Source organism: Callorhinus ursinus, unplaced genomic scaffold (assembly GCF_003265705.2).
Source record: "Callorhinus ursinus isolate GAN/ISIS: 27379988/994484 unplaced genomic scaffold, GSC_fseal_2.0 scaffold4, whole genome shotgun sequence".
In the NCBI taxonomy this organism is placed as follows: Eukaryota; Metazoa; Chordata; class Mammalia; order Carnivora; family Otariidae; genus Callorhinus; species Callorhinus ursinus.
The window spans coordinates 60,552,999-60,570,486 of NW_027397066.1; the positions used below are offsets into that span (position 1 = coordinate 60,552,999).

The 17,488-nt window shown below is 40.1% G+C and overlaps 1 protein-coding gene across 2 annotated transcripts in view; it reads right to left on the reverse strand.

The window, feature by feature from the left end:
• Positions 1–7,504: 7,504 nt before the first annotated feature.
• The window catches only part of SDAD1 (SDA1 domain containing 1), a 28,132-nt gene continuing 18,148 nt past the window's right edge, over positions 7,505–17,488 (reverse strand). For both annotated transcript variants that reach the window (XM_025887559.2, XM_025887560.2), the window contains exons 17-22: positions 16,653–16,779; positions 14,692–14,786; positions 14,359–14,549; positions 14,165–14,249; positions 13,176–13,337; positions 7,505–8,361 (exon numbers count right to left, since the gene is read on the reverse strand). In XM_025887559.2, coding sequence (XP_025743344.1) covers positions 8,314–8,361; positions 13,176–13,337; positions 14,165–14,249; positions 14,359–14,549; positions 14,692–14,786; positions 16,653–16,779 — 708 coding nt within the window. In that variant the 3' untranslated portion in view covers positions 7,505–8,313. The remainder of the gene's footprint in view (positions 8,362–13,175; positions 13,338–14,164; positions 14,250–14,358; positions 14,550–14,691; positions 14,787–16,652; positions 16,780–17,488) is intronic.

A 17,488-nucleotide genomic window follows, 5' to 3' on the forward strand; every position in this document is an offset into this window, starting at 1 on the left:
AGAGCGCTGGAGGCGGAGCCCGCGGCGCGGCTAGGCCCGCCGTGTCTCTCGCGACCGCAAACCGCAGGAGAGCAGCGGGCGCCGGCTCGCATCCGCGCTTCCGGCCCCCATCCCTCCCGCGGGGGCCGCAGCCCCGACTCGGGAGAGCGCTAAATGCTGCGGGCCTCTCACGCTACTCCCCGCCGCGTTCCTCCCCCTGGGGTCCAGAGAGTGTAAACTGGGGCCTGCAGGGGAAGTCAAAGAAGATGATTTTCAGTAGCGAAGAGGTAGCAGGAAATCCTATTGTAGGAAGGGATCTGTCCCTTCCTCTCCGCCTCATTTGCTTATATTTAAATTCTTCAAAAGTTTATCTGAGTTTTACAAGAAGAATTATTTTTTGTTTAACACTCCCACGTCTTTTCAGTTAAAAAAAAAAAAGCTTAGGAGTCAGTTAATATTTATGTGCCAAACGTTTTTGCTGACTCTCGTTTAATCATCAAAAGAGGCCAAAGATAGGTTCTACTAATTCATCCCTGTTTTCCTGATGAGCAATGTGAGGCCTGGAGAAGTTAAATAATTTGCTGGATGACACACCCCTGGTGAGCCTGTGTGCTAGCCTCCAAGCCAGGCTGTCAGAATCCAAACTCCACCTTCATAAACATTAACTTCACTTCTCCGTTCCCAATATCTGGGAGACAGAAAACTTGTCTTAGGAAAATCACCGGACTCAGCGAGGCTGGGACGTTCTTAATGGTTAGCAGGGACTAAATGTGTAGTAAATGTGTAGAGGAAATTTAGAAAGTTCATTTTTTCCAGGTTTGTTTTTAACTCCCCTCCACCCCCCATCAAATAGAATACACCACTGGTACCTCTGATTTCCCCTTTTCCCCCATTTTTTATGGCCTGTATGTCACTGGGTTAACAGTTTCAAGCCTCTGCTTCCACTTTTAACTGGTCTTGGCGTAAAATCTAAATAAAGACCCTGGTCCTAATTTGCTCATTTGCAACAGCAGTTGTGTGCTTACGCCACAGGTGCATCCTGAGAATCACCAAAACAGTAAACAGATTAGTTGAGTTTAAAGAGGTGCACTTGCATTTAAAAAAAAAAAAAAAAGGACTTTCTGTCACGTTAAGGTTGATATTAAAAAGATAAAAATAAAAGATCTGTAAGACAACCATGATAAAATATACTGAATGAACAAATCTACATTGTGGTTAAGCAGGCATTATTCACAATTAAGCTGAGCTTCATATAATTTTCTGTATTACATTCTTCTAGTATTAAGAGGTTACACGTTCTAGGACAGTTTAAAACAAACGTTAAAAGGGAGATCTGAAATTACAAAAATATTAACCCTTTCCTTTCTGCTGCTTCTATGCTGTGCAGATTCCAGAGATGGTGTACATTGATTTCATGGTTCATCTATGGATCAGAACCTAGAGTTTAAAAAATACTTCTGTGGAGAATGCATGAAGGTAAATGACTGTGTCAGAAACATGTGATATAATGTTTTCATAGCTTGTATCTCATTTTGTTCAGTTTATTTTTTCATTTTTTTTCCTGTTCTGGTAACACTTTATTTTTTTTTAATTTTTTAAGTTAAATTCAATTAATTAACATATAATGTGTTGTCTCAGGGGTACAGGTCTGTGATTCATCAGTCTTATATACCCAGTACTCATTACAACACATACCCTCCCCAAAGTCCATCACCCAGTTACCCCATCCCTCCACTCCCAGCCCCTCTAGCAACCCTGTTTGTTTCCTATGATTAAGAGTCTCTCATGATTTGTCTCCCTCTCTGGTTTCATCTTGTTTCATTTTTCCTCTCTTCCCCTAGGATCCTCTGCCTTGTTTCCTAAATTCCACATATCAGTGAGATCATATGATAATTGTCTTTCTCTGATTGACTTATTTCACTTAACATAATATCCTCTAGTTCCATCCAGGTCATTGAAAATGGCAAGATTTCATTTTTTTGATGGCTGCATAATATTCCGTTGTATATATATACCACATCTTCTTTATCCATTCATCTGTTGATGTACACCTGGGCTCTTTCCATAGTTTGGCTATTGTGGACATTGCTGCTATAAACTTTGGGGTGCAGGTGCCCCTTCAGATCATTACACTATCTTTGGGGTAAATACCCAGTAGTGCAATTGCTGGGTCATAGGGTAGCTCTATTTTCAGTTTGTTTGAGGGACCTCCATACTGTTTCCCAGAGTGGCTGCACCGGCTTGCATTTCCACCAACAGTGTAGGAGGGTTCCCCTTTCTCCACATCTTTGCCAACATCTGTCGTTTTCTGACTTATTAATTTTAGCCACACTCTGGTGTGAGGTGGAATCTCATTGTGCTTTTGATTTTGATTTCCCTGATGCCGAGTGATGTTGAGCACTTTTTCATGTGTCTGTTGGACATTTGGATGTCTTCTTTGGAGAAATGTCTGTTTATGTCTTCTGCCCATTTCTTGATTGGATTATTTGTTCTTTGGGTGTTGAGTTTGATAAGTTCTTTGTAGGTTTTGGATACTAGCCCTTTATCTGATAGGTCATTTGCAAATATTTTCTCCCATTCTGCCAGGTGTCTTTTGGTTTTGTCAACTGTTTCCTTTGCTGTGCAAAAGTTTTTTATCTTGATAAAGTCCCAACAGTTCATTTTTGCCTTTGCTTCCCTTGCCTTTGGCAATGTGTCTAGCAAGAAGTTGCTGCAGCCGAGGTCGAAGAGTTTGCTATGTTCCCCTCTAGGATTTTGATGGATTCATTTAATGAATCCATCACATTTAGGTCTTTCATCCATTTTGAGTGTATTTTTGTGTAAGGTGTAAGGAAATGGTCCACTTTCATTCTTCTGCATGTAGCTGTCCAATTTTCCCAACACCATTTGTTGAAGACACTGTCTTTTTTCCATTGGATATTCTTCCCTGCTTCGTTGAAGATTAGTTGACCATAGACTTGAGTATCCATTTCTAGGTTCTCTATTCTGTTCCACTGAACTATGTGTCTGTTTTTATGCCAGTACCGTACTGTCTTGATGATTACAGCTTTGTAATAGAGCTTGAAGTCTGGAATTATGATGCCACCAGTTTTGGTTTTCTTTTTCAACATTCCTTTGGCTATTTGGGGTCTTTTCTTGTTCCATACAAATTTTAGGATTATTTGTTCCAGTTCTGTGAAAGAAGTTGATGGTATTTTGATAGGGATTGCATTGAATGTGTACATTACTCTAGGTAGCATAGACATTTCAACAATATTTGTTATTTCATCCATGAGCATGGAACGTTTTTCCATTTCTTTGTGTCTTCCTCAATTTCTTTCATGAGTATTCTATAGTTTTCTGAGTACAGATCCTTTGCCTCTTTGGTTAGGTTTATTTCTAGGTATCTTATGGTTTTGGGTTCAATTGTAAATAGGATCAAGTCCTTAATTTCTCTTTTTTCTGTCTTATTGTTGGTGTATAGAAATGCAACTGATTTCTGTGCATTGATTTTCTATCCTGCCACTTTACTGAATTCTGGTATGAGTTCTAGCAGTTTTGGGGTGGAGTCTTTTGGCTTTTCCACATAAAGTATCATGTCATCTGCAAAGAGTGAGAGTTTGACTTCTTCTTTGCTGATTTGGATGCCTTTGATTTCTTTTTGTTGTCTGATTGATGAGGCTAGGACTTCTAGTACTATGTTGAACAGCAGTGGTGATAGTGGACATCACTGCCGTGTTCCTGACCTCAGGGGAAAAGCTCTCAGTTCTTGCCCATTGAGAATGATATTTGCTGTGGGTTTTTCATAGATGGCTTTTATGATATATCCCTACACTGTGAAGAGTTTTAATCAAAAAAGGATGCTGTACTTTGTCAAATGCTTTTTCTGCATCTATTGAGAGGATCATATGGTTGTTGTCATTTCTTTTATTAACGGAGTATATCACATTGATGGATTTGCAGATGTTGAACCGACCTTGCAGCCCAGGAATAAATCCCATTTGGTCATGGTGAATAATCCTTTTAATGTACTGTTGGATCCTATTGGCTAGTATTTTGGTGAGAATTTTTGCATCTACGTTCATCAGGGATATTGGTCTGTAATTCTTTTTGGTGGGGTCTTTGTCTGGTTTTGGGATCAAGGTAATGCTGGCCTCATAGAAAGAGTTTGGAAGTTTTCCTTCCATTTCTTTTTTTTTTAAGATTTTATTTATTTATTTGACAGAGAGAGACACAGCAAGAGAGGGAACACAAGCAGGGGAGTGGGAGAGGGAGAAGCAGGCTTCCCGCCAAGCAGGGAGCCCGATGCGGGACTTGATCCCAGGACCCCGGGATCATGACCTGAGCCGAAGGTAGACACTTAATGACTGAGCCACTCAGGCGCCCCCCATTTCTATTTTTTGAATAGAATATTTTTGAAATATTAAAAGGGGTCTTTTAATATTTAATTTAATTCTTCAGAAGAATAGGTACTGGGCACCTTGGTGGCTCTGTCAGTTAAGCATCTGCCTTTGGCTCAGGTCATGATCCCAGGGTCCTGGGATCGAGTCCCGCATCAGGCTCCCTGCTCCTTGGGAGCCTGCTTCTCCCTCTGCTTCTCTCTCTCTCTCTCTCTCTCCTCCTCTGTCTCTCATGAATAAATAAATAAAATCTTTAAAAAAAAAAAAAAAAGAAAGAAAGAAAGAAAATTCCCAGATCTAAGGTATATATGGGAACTTAGTTTGGTCACAAAGATGGCACTGTCTCTCTGCGGAGATATATGTAACATAATAACTGACAAAGAATTAGTATCCGGAATATATAAAGATCTCCTACAAATCAATAATTAAAAAAAAACAAACAAACCAAAAATCTATAAAAAAAGAACCAAATGGCAAAAATCTATGTGAAACAACCTCAATCTCTCTAGTAATCACTGAAATCCAACGTAAAACAATATCATTTTATAAACAAGAGTATTTCCTCTTGGGCCTTTATTATTCATTTTCTTACATGTGTAGTTTGCTTATGCTATAAATACTTTTGTATTTTGTTCTTTTCACTTATAAGCATTTCCTATTGTAAACATTTTTATGGCTTCAAAATATTCCATCATGTGGACAAATTGCAATTTAACCATTTCCACACTGAGATTGGATTGACAAAACAATAAAAGCAGAATTTGCAGGATAAAGTTACCATTTAAGAAGTGCCCTATACAAACATGGTGTTTAAATAGTACAGAATCAGCTGTGCTCTGTTCTCATCTGCATTTTTAAATAAGTACTGACCAGACTATACTAGAAAAGTTTACTTCCTTCAAGAAGAGAAAAAGCTCCATGTCAGTGCCTTACTTTTCTATTCATTTTCAAGATCTTTTTAAAATCTCATAAAATACTTTAAAAAAAAGACAATAGTTAATTTTTAGTTTTAGTTTTTATACAACGAAAGGATGTCACTTGGTAGAACTGTATTATTCTTGGTAACACAGTTTAAAATGTGTTTATCTAAAATTGTATGAAGAACAGAATATTCTAATTAAATATTCTGATTAATTCTGAGTTGCCGTGTGACACTTTAAATAGATGATAAATTTTCAAAGAATTAGAATGAGGTAATGAAAACAAAATAACTTTTATGAAATTATACCTTTTAAGCCATAACTTTTATGATTCAGCAATATTTCCTACTGCTTTCCTGTTCATCATAAGCATTAGTTTGTTAGCAAATAGCCATTTCACCCTCTTGACAGCTGAACTTCCCCCTTTGTAGGATGCTCTCAGCCCTGCTGTGCCTTTTCTGATAGCTCCATAAGCAGCCTTCTATTATATAGTCATTTTGTAAGCCTATTTCTTTCATTGGATTGAAGGTTCTGTATGACACAAACATGGTGTTTGCAACCCACATAATGAGCATTCAATATACATTTTTTATTTCAATTAATTCCCCCCAAAATGGAGGGATAAAACAAGTATTTGTAGCAATTCTTAATTGCTGTTTCATTTCACAAAACAAAAAAGAAAATAAAAACAGCTATCTAATCTTTGATGAGAAATTTACTGAATGCTTACTTTGTGGCAAATACTAAGTGCTTATAACATTCTCAAAATTTTCAAAACAATCAAGGAGATAGGTGGTATTATATTTACAGAGGAGAGAACTGACAGGGAATAAATCATGTATTCAAATACTTGCTAAGCACCTAACATCCTGGGCACTGAACTAGCACTAGTGATATAGCAGAGAACAGACTGCCTTTTGTGGAACTTGCTGAAATTGCATACAAAATGTATCAGCATTCTAGATTTATATATAACTTTATATATATTATGAGCTTGGAAATGGGAGTTCATCCCTGAAATGGATCCATACGTAGGACTGACAAAAAACAGAGACTGAAAAGTTGAAGCTCAGACTCTGATGACCTCTTCAAGGTAAGAGGGACCCTGAAAGATCACTCTGCCTTTGCTGACAGCACTAACCTTCTGAGAATCTGATCTTCGGATTTACAGAATATATTCTCAAGAGAAGATTTATAAAGTAATAAAAGGAACTGGGTAGAATTAAAATACTACATGATTGGGTGCCTGGGTGGCTCAGTTGGTTGAGTGACTGCCTTCGGCTCAGGTCATGATCCTGGAGTCCCGGGATCGAGTCCCACATCGGGCTCCCTGCTTGGCGGGGAGTCTGCTTCTCCCTCTGACCCTCTTCCCTCTCGTGCTTTCTATCTCTCATTCTCTCTCTCTCTCTGAAATAAATAAATAAAATTAAAAAAAATAAAAAAAATAAATAAAATAAAATACTACATGATTAAAGAAATAAGAGTTAAGACTTTCACCTTTTTAAACTAGGTATTTTTCTATCTTGCATATAAACCTCAGGTAAGAACAGGGTGAAGCCACAGTAGAACAGAAGTCTGAACACAGAATGGACTTTGGCCTCCTGGCCTCTAAGTGGGGTACAAAGGTCCAGGGGAAGGAAGGATAAGACTTCCGGGTACCATCACAAGTCATGCAGCAAAGCTGTGAACCCTAGCTGCTATGCCATTTTGAATTTTATTTACCTCTCTCTCTCTCGAGACACCCAGTTTAAAAATGCAAACCCCTCCCACCAAAGAGAGAGAGAAAGAAGTTTCAGGTCTGAAATATCAAATTTGCATCAGACACTTCCTGTTAAACACTGAAGCTGCTGAAGTTGACTCAGAGCTCCTCTCACCAGGCCAGTGTAACCTACTCAGTAAACTTCAAGATCTTCACAACTAATCTCCAAGGCCCCAAAGTTTCAAATAAAACCAAAAGTGAACACAGAAAGTGAACAAGAGAAGTTTTAGAAGCTACTTTCTAATTCTGGGTGGGCAGAAAATTGCCTTTTACTCTAAAGTTAACATAGAACACTTTTCTCATCTACCACAGTATGATCTAGGAAATCTGAGGCAAAGGCACCAAACTATTTCCAAATGCAATGACTTGCAAACAGAGGCTGACCATGGCTCTGTGTCCCCTGAAATCTACTCAAACATGCCTAGGGAACGGAGACCAACACAGCACTCAACACACACAACAGTACCTATGTGACATTAGGAACCTTTTATTGAGACAAAGCAAACGGTGGCCTGAAAATACCACAACATGAAGGCAGGCTGAGGAAACCAATCTGATTTCTTTTTCCTCTATGGCGGCCCAAATGACGAACTAAAGACACTCCAAGATTACTATTTATACTTAAGGCAATTTAAAAAGCAAGGTCTTAACCAAAAAGCCTGTACCTGGCATTCAAAAAAATACTTACATTTTTTGGATGGACTAAAGACCTAATTGGCTACAGAAAATCTGTACAGCAGGGACCTGTTTTCAGCAGGTAAGCCTATATACAAGTAAGAATCTCTTACTCTTGTAACATTGTCCTGTTTTAAGAGAAAATGTTTAACTCCCATGCCCTGCAGAGGTCTCTATGACCCCAGAGAAGCACAGACCTATCTCTATTAGAGAACTATTTACACTGCACTATAAATACACATACAACACACATCTGCCCCCTCTTATTTCCCAAATAGGCGCTGAATGCCTTCTGTGAGGGGTTATGGCTCATTCATTTTTATATCTACAGTGACAATTAGTAGGCACCCAACATTTTTTTTTTTTTGCATGAATGCTAAATGAAAATGATTTTACAACATCACTACTGGTTACATTTCAAACATTCTCACCATTACCCATCTCCAAAACAAAAACACTAAATTGCTACCAAGTTTACTATGTTTTTCACAATATAGTGCTTCAGGACTTTTTAATGTAAATAAACATCTGTGATTAACTAATTTTCAAAATAATGATACAAATTCAGCATTCTTCTTGGAATGAAAAATTTGCTTGGAGATTACTTCATCCTTTTTCTCTTTTTCAAAAGTGCATCTCGTAGTGCCAGCTAGAACATAAGAAAAAATATTTAAACATGGGAACTCTTGGGTACCCCATTATACTAATTTGGTTATATGGCAGTGTAACAGACTGGAATCACTAAATCAACAAATCATCCTGAGATAATTGTGTGTCTTCGGTGTGTGATGGATACTATTCCATGAATTCCCAAGCACCATTCTTTGAGTCCTAGTAATTTTTTAAGATCCCTAGCTTTTGAATTTTAACAATTTAGTTATGTTTTTTTATGTTTGCTTTGTTAAAAAATTTTTGGGGGTGGGATTACCTGACTCTGTATCTAAATGTTCAAATTTTTTGGATTTTATGATTTTTAAGTTATTCACTCCTTGCCTTTATTCATATCTGGGTCTTGGTATGTCTTTGTAGATGGGCAGAATAGCTAAGGATAGACACTTAAGGTAAAAAAGCTAAGTTCATTTTAACCTAATTTGTATGGCTGAGGAGGTATTTCTCAGACTCATCTGTGCCTTATTATCTTATCTGTAAAATATAAAATCACAGTACCTGCTCATATTGTTGTATACTAAGTTAGTTAAAAAATGGAAAGCTCTAGAATAATCAAGGCACAAGGTAAGAACCATGTTAGATAATGATGTTATAACCCAAGGTTACATAAGTTTCATTCTGCTCATTAAACTTTTAATAAAGCACAGACTGCTCACTAATCTCACACATATCTCAGTTCCCTTCTCCCTTCAACTGCCACCGTTTGAACATAAAGAACTTGTATATTCTCCTTCCTCTTCCTTTATACCTTTCTGAAGGCCTCACTGCAAGATCCTCCTCTCTCTGCCATAAGCTTTACCTTCTTTTTCTAGTCTCATCTTTTTACATATTCTTTTTTTAAAAAATTAAGATTTACTTACTTATTTAAGAGAGAGAGCACACGCATAAGCAGGGGGAATGGCAAGCAGAAGCAGAGGGAGAAGCAGGCTCCCTGAGGAGCAGGGAGCCCAATGCTGGGCTCCATCCCAGGGCCCTGGGATCATGACCTGAGCCAAAGGCAGATGCTTAACCGACTGAGCCACCCAGGCGCCCCACCTTCTTATATATCCTATGAGTATACTCAAAATGTACAATAAGACCTCATGTGCACTTTTAAGCCATGTAAGACCCTTTTATTTAGGACAATAAAATATCACTGAGAGGTAGAGGGGTATAAAATGTGATGCTCCATGGGGCGCCTGGGTGGCTCAGTTGGTTGAGCAACTGCCTTCAGCTCAGGTCATGATTCTGGAGTCCCGGGATCGAGTCCCACGTCGGGCTCCCTGCTCAGCGGGGAGTCTGCTTCTCCCTCTGACCCTACCCCCTCTCATGTGCTCTCTCTCTCAAATAAATAAATAAAATCTTTAAAAAAAAAAAAAAAAGTGATGCTCCTTTTCCAGAGGGTGCTTCGGGTGTGTGAGATAATAGAAAATATAACCTGGTCTCTAGCCCTGGTTCCTGGCACAGAGCTCCTAAAACTGGTAATTTCCTAAGTGATAAGGGCATCTCCTTTTAATATTTGTCTTTGACTTGGTCCCTGACACAGGGATCCCAAAACCCTTGTAAATTCCTAAGTGATAAGAGCACTAGGAGCATCTTTTGTACTAATGAGGCAACTAAATGGGCTCCTGGAGAGGGGCTGATCCAAGAAAGACCTTGGAATTTTTGGCAGCCCTCACCCCCAACCCACACACCTTTCCAGAGAGGGGAAAGAGGCTGGAAATGGAATTAATAATTGACCATGCCTATGTGATGCAGCCTTCAAAAAATCTCCTTAGTGTGAGGTTTTGAGAGCTTGCAGGTTAGCGAACACATCTGCACCAGGAGGTCCCTGTCCACAGGGACAGAAGCTTCTGCATTCAGGACCCTCCCAGACCTTGCCCTATGTATCTTTTCATCTGCCTGTTCATCTGTATCCTTTATCACATCCTTTAATAAACTAGTAACCTTAAGTAACCATTGCCCTGAGTCCCATAAGCAGTTGTAGCAAATTAAACCCAAGGAGAGGGTCACTGGACAGAAACATAGGTTATCACCTGGGCTTGCGGCTGGTTTCTGAAGTGTGTGTGTGTGTGTGTGTGTGTGTGTGTGTGTGTGTGTGTGTGTGTTTGGGTGTTTTGGGGGAGGAGGGCTGTGGAAGGTGGCAGGTGCAGTCTCATGGGACTGAGCCCTTAACCTGTGGGATATGACACTACCTCCAAGAAAACAATGTCAGAATTGAATTGTAGACACCCAGCCAGTATTAGAGAAAATTGCTTGTGTAGGGACAAAACTCCACACACTGGGTGACCATAAATGTCAGAAGTGAAGTGTAATGTGTGAGTAGCAAAAGAAATACACAGAAGGTAGACTGAAATGGGTTTTTCTATGGACTGGGCTACTGCCCAGTCCAGTAGCCACTAGTTACATGTGGCTTTTGGATGTTTGAAAAATGGCTAGTCCAAACTGAGATGTGCTGCAAGTATAAAACACACACTGGATTTCAGTTAGTTCAAAAACAAGAAGGTATGGTATCGGGGCGCCTGGGTGGCTCAGTCGGTTAAGCGGCTGCCTTCGGCTCAGGTCATGATCCTGGAGTCCTGGGATCGAGCCCCATGTCCGGCTCCCTGCTCGGCGGAGAGCCTGCTTCTCTCTCTCCCACTACCTGCCACTCTGCCTACTTGTGCTGTCAAATAAATAAAATCTTTAAAGAAAAAGAAGAAGGTATGGTATCTCACTAATAACTTTTATACTGATTACATATTGAAATGATACTACTTTGGATATATTAGGTTAAATAAGATATATTACTGAAAATAATTTTGCCTCTTTCTTTTTACTTTTTTATTTTAAAATTATTCATGTGGTTTGTATTGAATTTCTATTGGGGAGTGCTGGTCTAGAGTGAAGAAGAGAATTAAGAGAAAATTAGGAACCTAGAGTCAAGTTTTATAATGGAGAGATCTTGAAGAAAATAGAGGAGAAGGATACATAAATAGAAATTCGGATTAATTTTAGGTTCCAAATGGCAAGGCAACTGGAAAACAAGGGAAAGGCATTCTTGAACCAACAAGTCCAATGTCCAATGAACTCAACCCTTACTTTTATTTTTTTTTTATAATTTTTTTTTTTACGATTTTGTTTATTTGACAGAGAGAGACCCAGCAAGAGAGGGAACACAAGCAGGGGGAGTGGGAGAGGGAGAAGCAGGCTTCCCGCTGAGCAGGGAGCCCAATGCGGGGCTCGATCCCAGGACCCTGGGACCATGACCTGAGCCGAAGGCAGACGCTTAACGACTGAGCCACCCAGGCGCCACCAACTCTTACTTTTAAATAAAAAATTCTTTCATCTCATGACTCAAGAGGTGCTGGCCAGGAACAAAGCAAGGCTTCCAAATCATGCCAAAAAAATCTCGCTAAAACAACAGAGGAAGCAGGGAGTGGGGGAACATCCAAGATCACAAAATGTAGCAAGGTCACACAAACCTCATAATGAAGGAAGGAACAAACCATGGTGCCACTCAGTGGTTACTATTCTTCAACCGTACAATCTTATAAAGGTCTGCTGAAGGATAAGCTAATAGATGAATCAATTCAACTGTGAATTTAAACTGAACTGGCAAAATTCAGATATTTATTTATTAACATTTATTTAGAGAGGGAGAGTGAGAGCAGGAGGAAAGGGCAGAGGGAAGAGAGAGAATCCCAAGTAGACTCCCTGCTGAGTGCATGGAGCTCGATCTCATGACCCTGAGATCCAGAGTCAGATGCCTAATGGAAAGCCAGCTGGCATCCCAAAATTCAGATATTTGAAATCCGAAATGGCACCTTTCTTTTCACCTCAATTTTAACAACCTCTATTCCAAAATGTTGTCACTTTATTATTTACATAATGTTGTTGGACATAGTTTAGAACCAGAGAAATGAAATAAGCAGATAGGTAGATTTTATTTTTTTATTTTTTAAATATTTATGTATTTGAGAGAGAGAGAGAGCAAGCGAGCAAGCACATGCAGGGGGAGCAGTAGAGGGAGAGGGACAAGCAGACTCCCCACTGAGCAGGGAGCCTGACACAGGGCTCGATCCTAGGACCCCAGGATCATGACCTGGGCCAAAGGCAGATACTTAACCGAATGAGCCACCAAGGCACCCCAGGTAGATTTTAAATGGCACCTTAATTCAGTTAATGCTGCCTTGGTGCCCCCAGAGATGGAACACTGCCCTAGAAATCTGGCCATTAACATTCCGGCCTGGCAGACTTATCTTGGCTAGCAATTTAGGAACACTGGTTTACTCTTGACTTGATTTCCTGGCGATCCTTCAGAATACACTTAAAAATACTCTGGTACATTCCTCATAGAGAAAGATATGAAAACATGAATTTGTTTTATTATAATAAATTACTAAAATAAGTAAGCCTACTGAGCAGCACCAGACTACACAGCAAAGACTATAAACAGATAAAATGAAATCCTCAAAACCTGTAAACATAAAAGCTTTGCAAAAGGGCACATAAGGAAGGATCAGGATATTGTATTTCACAGATGCAATGTTGAGAATGTTCGTATAGGGATGACCTTACAGACCATCTAGCTTACACTCCTTTCATTACACAGGAAGAAAACGGACTCCCCTTTGGTCACACAGGTGAATCTCAACCAAGTCAGGTGTAGGATTTACATGTCCTGACCACTTCCTACCTCTCCATGCTCTCCAATACTCCCCATTAATCCTAAGACACTCATAACACAAGGTCCTAAAGGCACAACTGTCTCAAGAGTAAAAATGTCTTAAAATGACAACAGTATTCTAACCAATCAAGCTTCATTGAACTCACCTGCTTTTCTCGGAAGGAACGCTTGTTTTTTGATCGGACATTATGGCTATATCGCATCATCATAAAGTTCTTCTGTTTTTTCTTCTCTTTATTTGTAGAACTGGAAAATGGGTTCATTTTGGTTTTCTTCCTCACAAATTCTTTTCGGTCTGTCTTTCCAGCCTATTAACACACACACAAAAACACTTTTTAAGAGTTATCTAATCCACATATGTGTCTCCTCTATGCCAGGCACTCTACTGGATGCCAAGGACAAAAAGATGGATGGAACTCAGTCCTTGCTCCCCAGTAACTCACTCCAGGGGAAAAATGACCATGATATATTATAATGGAGCAAGGAAAGCTCAGTGGAAGAAAAGGGCCTAACTCAGCCAGTCAGATCAGAGGAGCTGTTTTTGGCAGGATGAAGGCACTCATGGTGGGAGAAAGGAGGGAAGGGGTAGAGCATTTCAGGAAGTACAGATAGAGTATGAGAAGGTGGAGAAGAAAGAACATGGATCTTTAAACTTATCTAAACAGGTTTCAGTACAAATGGAATGCAGAGGGTATCGTGGAACCAGTATGGGATGGTGCCTAAAACAAATAAAGGTGTAGAAAATAAAACTGAAAAGGTAGGCGGTTGGAAAGGCTGGAGATGTGCAATCACATACAGCCCACAGCACCTGCCAGAGGCTATTCTTTAATGACCGTAAACATTTCCCTGCTTTCCTAAGAGCTCGGATAAATGCACTGAGCCTCCCAGATGCGAGAACAGGTGCTAATGCCTTTCTGTGTTCTCCATCTTGTTCTGGCTGTTGCTTACATGGCTATCTAGTTGTTAAAACTCATCTAACAGAACATCTAATATCTGTGCATTTTATTCTATGGTAATTATACCTTTATTTAAAACATCAAAATAAAAGTCTGCCATTCTGTGGCTATTCATTTTATTTCATTTTTAATCTTATTTGCTTTCTGTTAAGAACCAGGAAATGATATGCTTCACTTACCATTGCCGTTGCTAGTCTTGTCTCCTTGTCAGACTTTGGCTTCTTATGAAGGTGTTCAATGTCCCGAAGAGAAAGTAACTCACCCCTGGGGTAAAGAACAAATATAATATGAAACCAGGGTGGAGGTCCTTTCCCTAATACTTTCATCACCACGTGAGCTGACTGAAGAAGCCCCGCCGTATGTGTTGTTTTACCTGGGCTCCTCATCACTATCGATTTCAATATATTTCCTCTTTTGGGCTTTCCCGGGGGCAGCGTCGAGTTCTTTCCTCATTTGGGCCATGCGGATTTTCTGGAAGTCTTCCTGAGTTAAAACTCGGCTTGTGCTAATGGCTGCAGCTTTGGCTTTCCGCTCCTCCATGGGCATGCTGTTGAGCTTCTTGGACTTGAAAGTACACAACAGAGGTTTAAAGAGCTACTAGCTCAAGTGAAAGCTAATACTATAAGTCCCCCCACAAGGCCCAGCATGAATTAGGTCTTAATAAACACAGAGTGATGCACCTGTACAAGGAAATTTCAGGACTTACTATTTTTTGCTGTTCTTCATCAGAAGAGTGGTGCACATCAACCCACTCGCCATCAGCATCTGCCTCCTCACTGAGACTGGTACTTTCCCACCCAACTGTGAAAAACAAGACACTGTTAATGCTGTCACTTTATGTTGTGTACTCACGGTAAGTTGAAATAAATCAAGCAAAAGTCAATGGAGCTCTACGGACTAATACTTGAGCAATATTTATTGTTAAATAAACCACACCAATGGGAAATACGCACGACCATGTATCTACCGTGAGCTAAACCTTATAATCACTTTCTTTAACTTTCACGACTCAAAAGAAGAGGAAGAGACCCTATAAGTTAAGATACCTATCCCAAGCCACACTGCTAGAAAATGTGGCCTATGGTGAAATCATAAAAATCATGTCTGATTCTAGAGCCCATGTTCTTTCCACCAAACCATGTCCATCAAAACAGCACCTGGACATTATCTTGGCCACACAGCGAGGGTCTGACAACTTGTGTAAGCATATTTATACATGTTTTTAGAAATCAGTTAGAAACAGTCATTCAGAGAACAGAAGTCGAAGATTCTGGATGTGAAAGAACCTTGTAAATACCTCAATGAAGAGGCATTAGTTCTTAACGGAGTCACCACAATAAGCTTTCGAAATCACAGATACTTGCAATTTTTCAGTTCCCCATAAGAAAGTATTTCAGCTTTTTTGGTATGGCATAAACACAACCACTTCTGCTGAGGCCTCAACTCTAACTCTAGTCTGGTATCTTGCTAAGTTCCACCCTATATCCTACATTTTAATAGTTTCTTAAATCCTTCAGGGCTTTGCTCATTGTTTGCCTGGAAAATCCCCACTATTCTACCATTCCTCGCTTATTATTCAAGATACAGCTCATGGGTCAGCATCTCTCTGAGGCCTTTTTTTTTTTTTTTAAAGATTTTATTTATTTGACAGAGAGAGACACAGAGAGAGAGGAAACACAAGCAGGGGGAGTGGGAGAGGGAGAAGCAGGGTTCCCGCCAAGCAGACAGCCCGATGTGGGGCTCGATCCTGGGATCATGACCTGAGCCAAAGGCAGACGCTTAATGACTGAGCCACCCAGGCGCCCCCTTCTTTTTTTTTTAAAGATTTATTTATTTGAGAGAGAGAGTGCGAGCACTCGAGCAGGTGGAGGGACAGAGAGGGAAACAAAGAGACTCCCCACTGATTGGGGAGCCTGAGATCATGACCTGAGCTAAAACCAAGAGTCAGATGCTTAGCTCATTAAGACACCCAGGTGCCTCCCTTTCTCCCTTTGAGGCCTTTTTTGAACCTCGGAGGTAGACCTGACTTCTCTCCAACCTCTGAGGTAGACCTGACTTCTCTCCTGCCCTCAGGCCCCATTTCAATCATAAATCTCGGAAACACTTTATTGCTGAGCTATTTATAAAAGATCTTCAAGGACAGGCACCATACCATTCATCTTTACATTGACAGTGGCTAGCTCACAGGTAATGCTTTAAAAAGTTTTACTGATATGATGAATTAATTAATATGAAGAAGATAGAACTCTAACAATCAAGGTAATAAAGGCTAACCATGGAAATCAGAATGGAGTTTTCTCAAACATTCTTCAATAATGTTCAACAAGTGTTCTCCTTCAACAAGGAGTATCTTGGAGGATTGCTCAGGACTAATCCTCATCATTTTTTCTAGACAATGAACAAAAAACTATTATTTTTTCCCAAGTGGCCAGCATGCTCTTGATAAGGGGCAGCTGTCCTGAGGACATGACATCTACACTACACTGCAAGTTCCCTAAGAGCAGGAACCATGCCCATTTTGATCCTCAATGTCTGTTAACAGTGCTTGGCACATAGTCCTTGCTCAATAAATATCTGTCAAATGAATGTTCAATCAGCATGAAGATTTCAAGGTCAACACAGTATAGGAGTGATTTTATCTTGAATAATGGTGAAATGAAAATGAACCTTCATCATTTTCTGCATCCTCTTCTTTTTCAACTTCTAGAACTTCTGCTCCTGGAATGTAATCTTTAGCATCTAATTCTCCGTATTCTTGCACTCTTGCTTCTATGGAGGCCTCTGTAGGCTTACCCTAAAGAAAAGAACACTGTTTTGTTTTAAAGATTTATTTATTTGAGAGAGAGCTCATGTGTGCTCATGCAAGTGGGGGGAAGAGGCAGAGGGAGAGAATCTCAGACTCCCTGCTGAGCATGGAGCCCCACAAGGGGCTCGAGCTCATGACCCTGAGATCACAACCTGAGCCAAAATAAAGAGTTGGACGCTTAACCAACTGAGCCACCCAGGCACCTCCCCCAACGCCCAACACTGTTTTTAGTAGGGTTCTTAGACTGCATTATTCGTGGAAAGGATGAGGTCTCGAGGCACCTGGGTAGCTCAGTCAGTTAAGCATCCCACTCTTGATCTCAGCTCAGTATCGATCTTAGGGTTGTGAGTTCAAGCCTCATATATGAGTTTAAGCCTCAAAAAAAAAAAAATTCTCTAAGATTATGAATATAGAAGGGAGAATCATGAACAATGGAAGTAATCAAATGACAAAAACAGTCCACTTATGCCTTGGGTCAAAGTAAATCCCTCAGCCAGAATTCTGCCTATTTTCTTGCTCTCCTCTGATCTGGATCAGGAAACTGGCAGTTAATAGAGAACTGTTCCAATTCTCAAGTCATGAGATCATCACCTCTTTCTGTTACATACACACATTTCTCTTCCTTCCCAATTCCAAAGAGGTGCTATCTGGCTGGGGAACAGCCTGTTCGATACTGGCATCCGTTACTGACTGATCT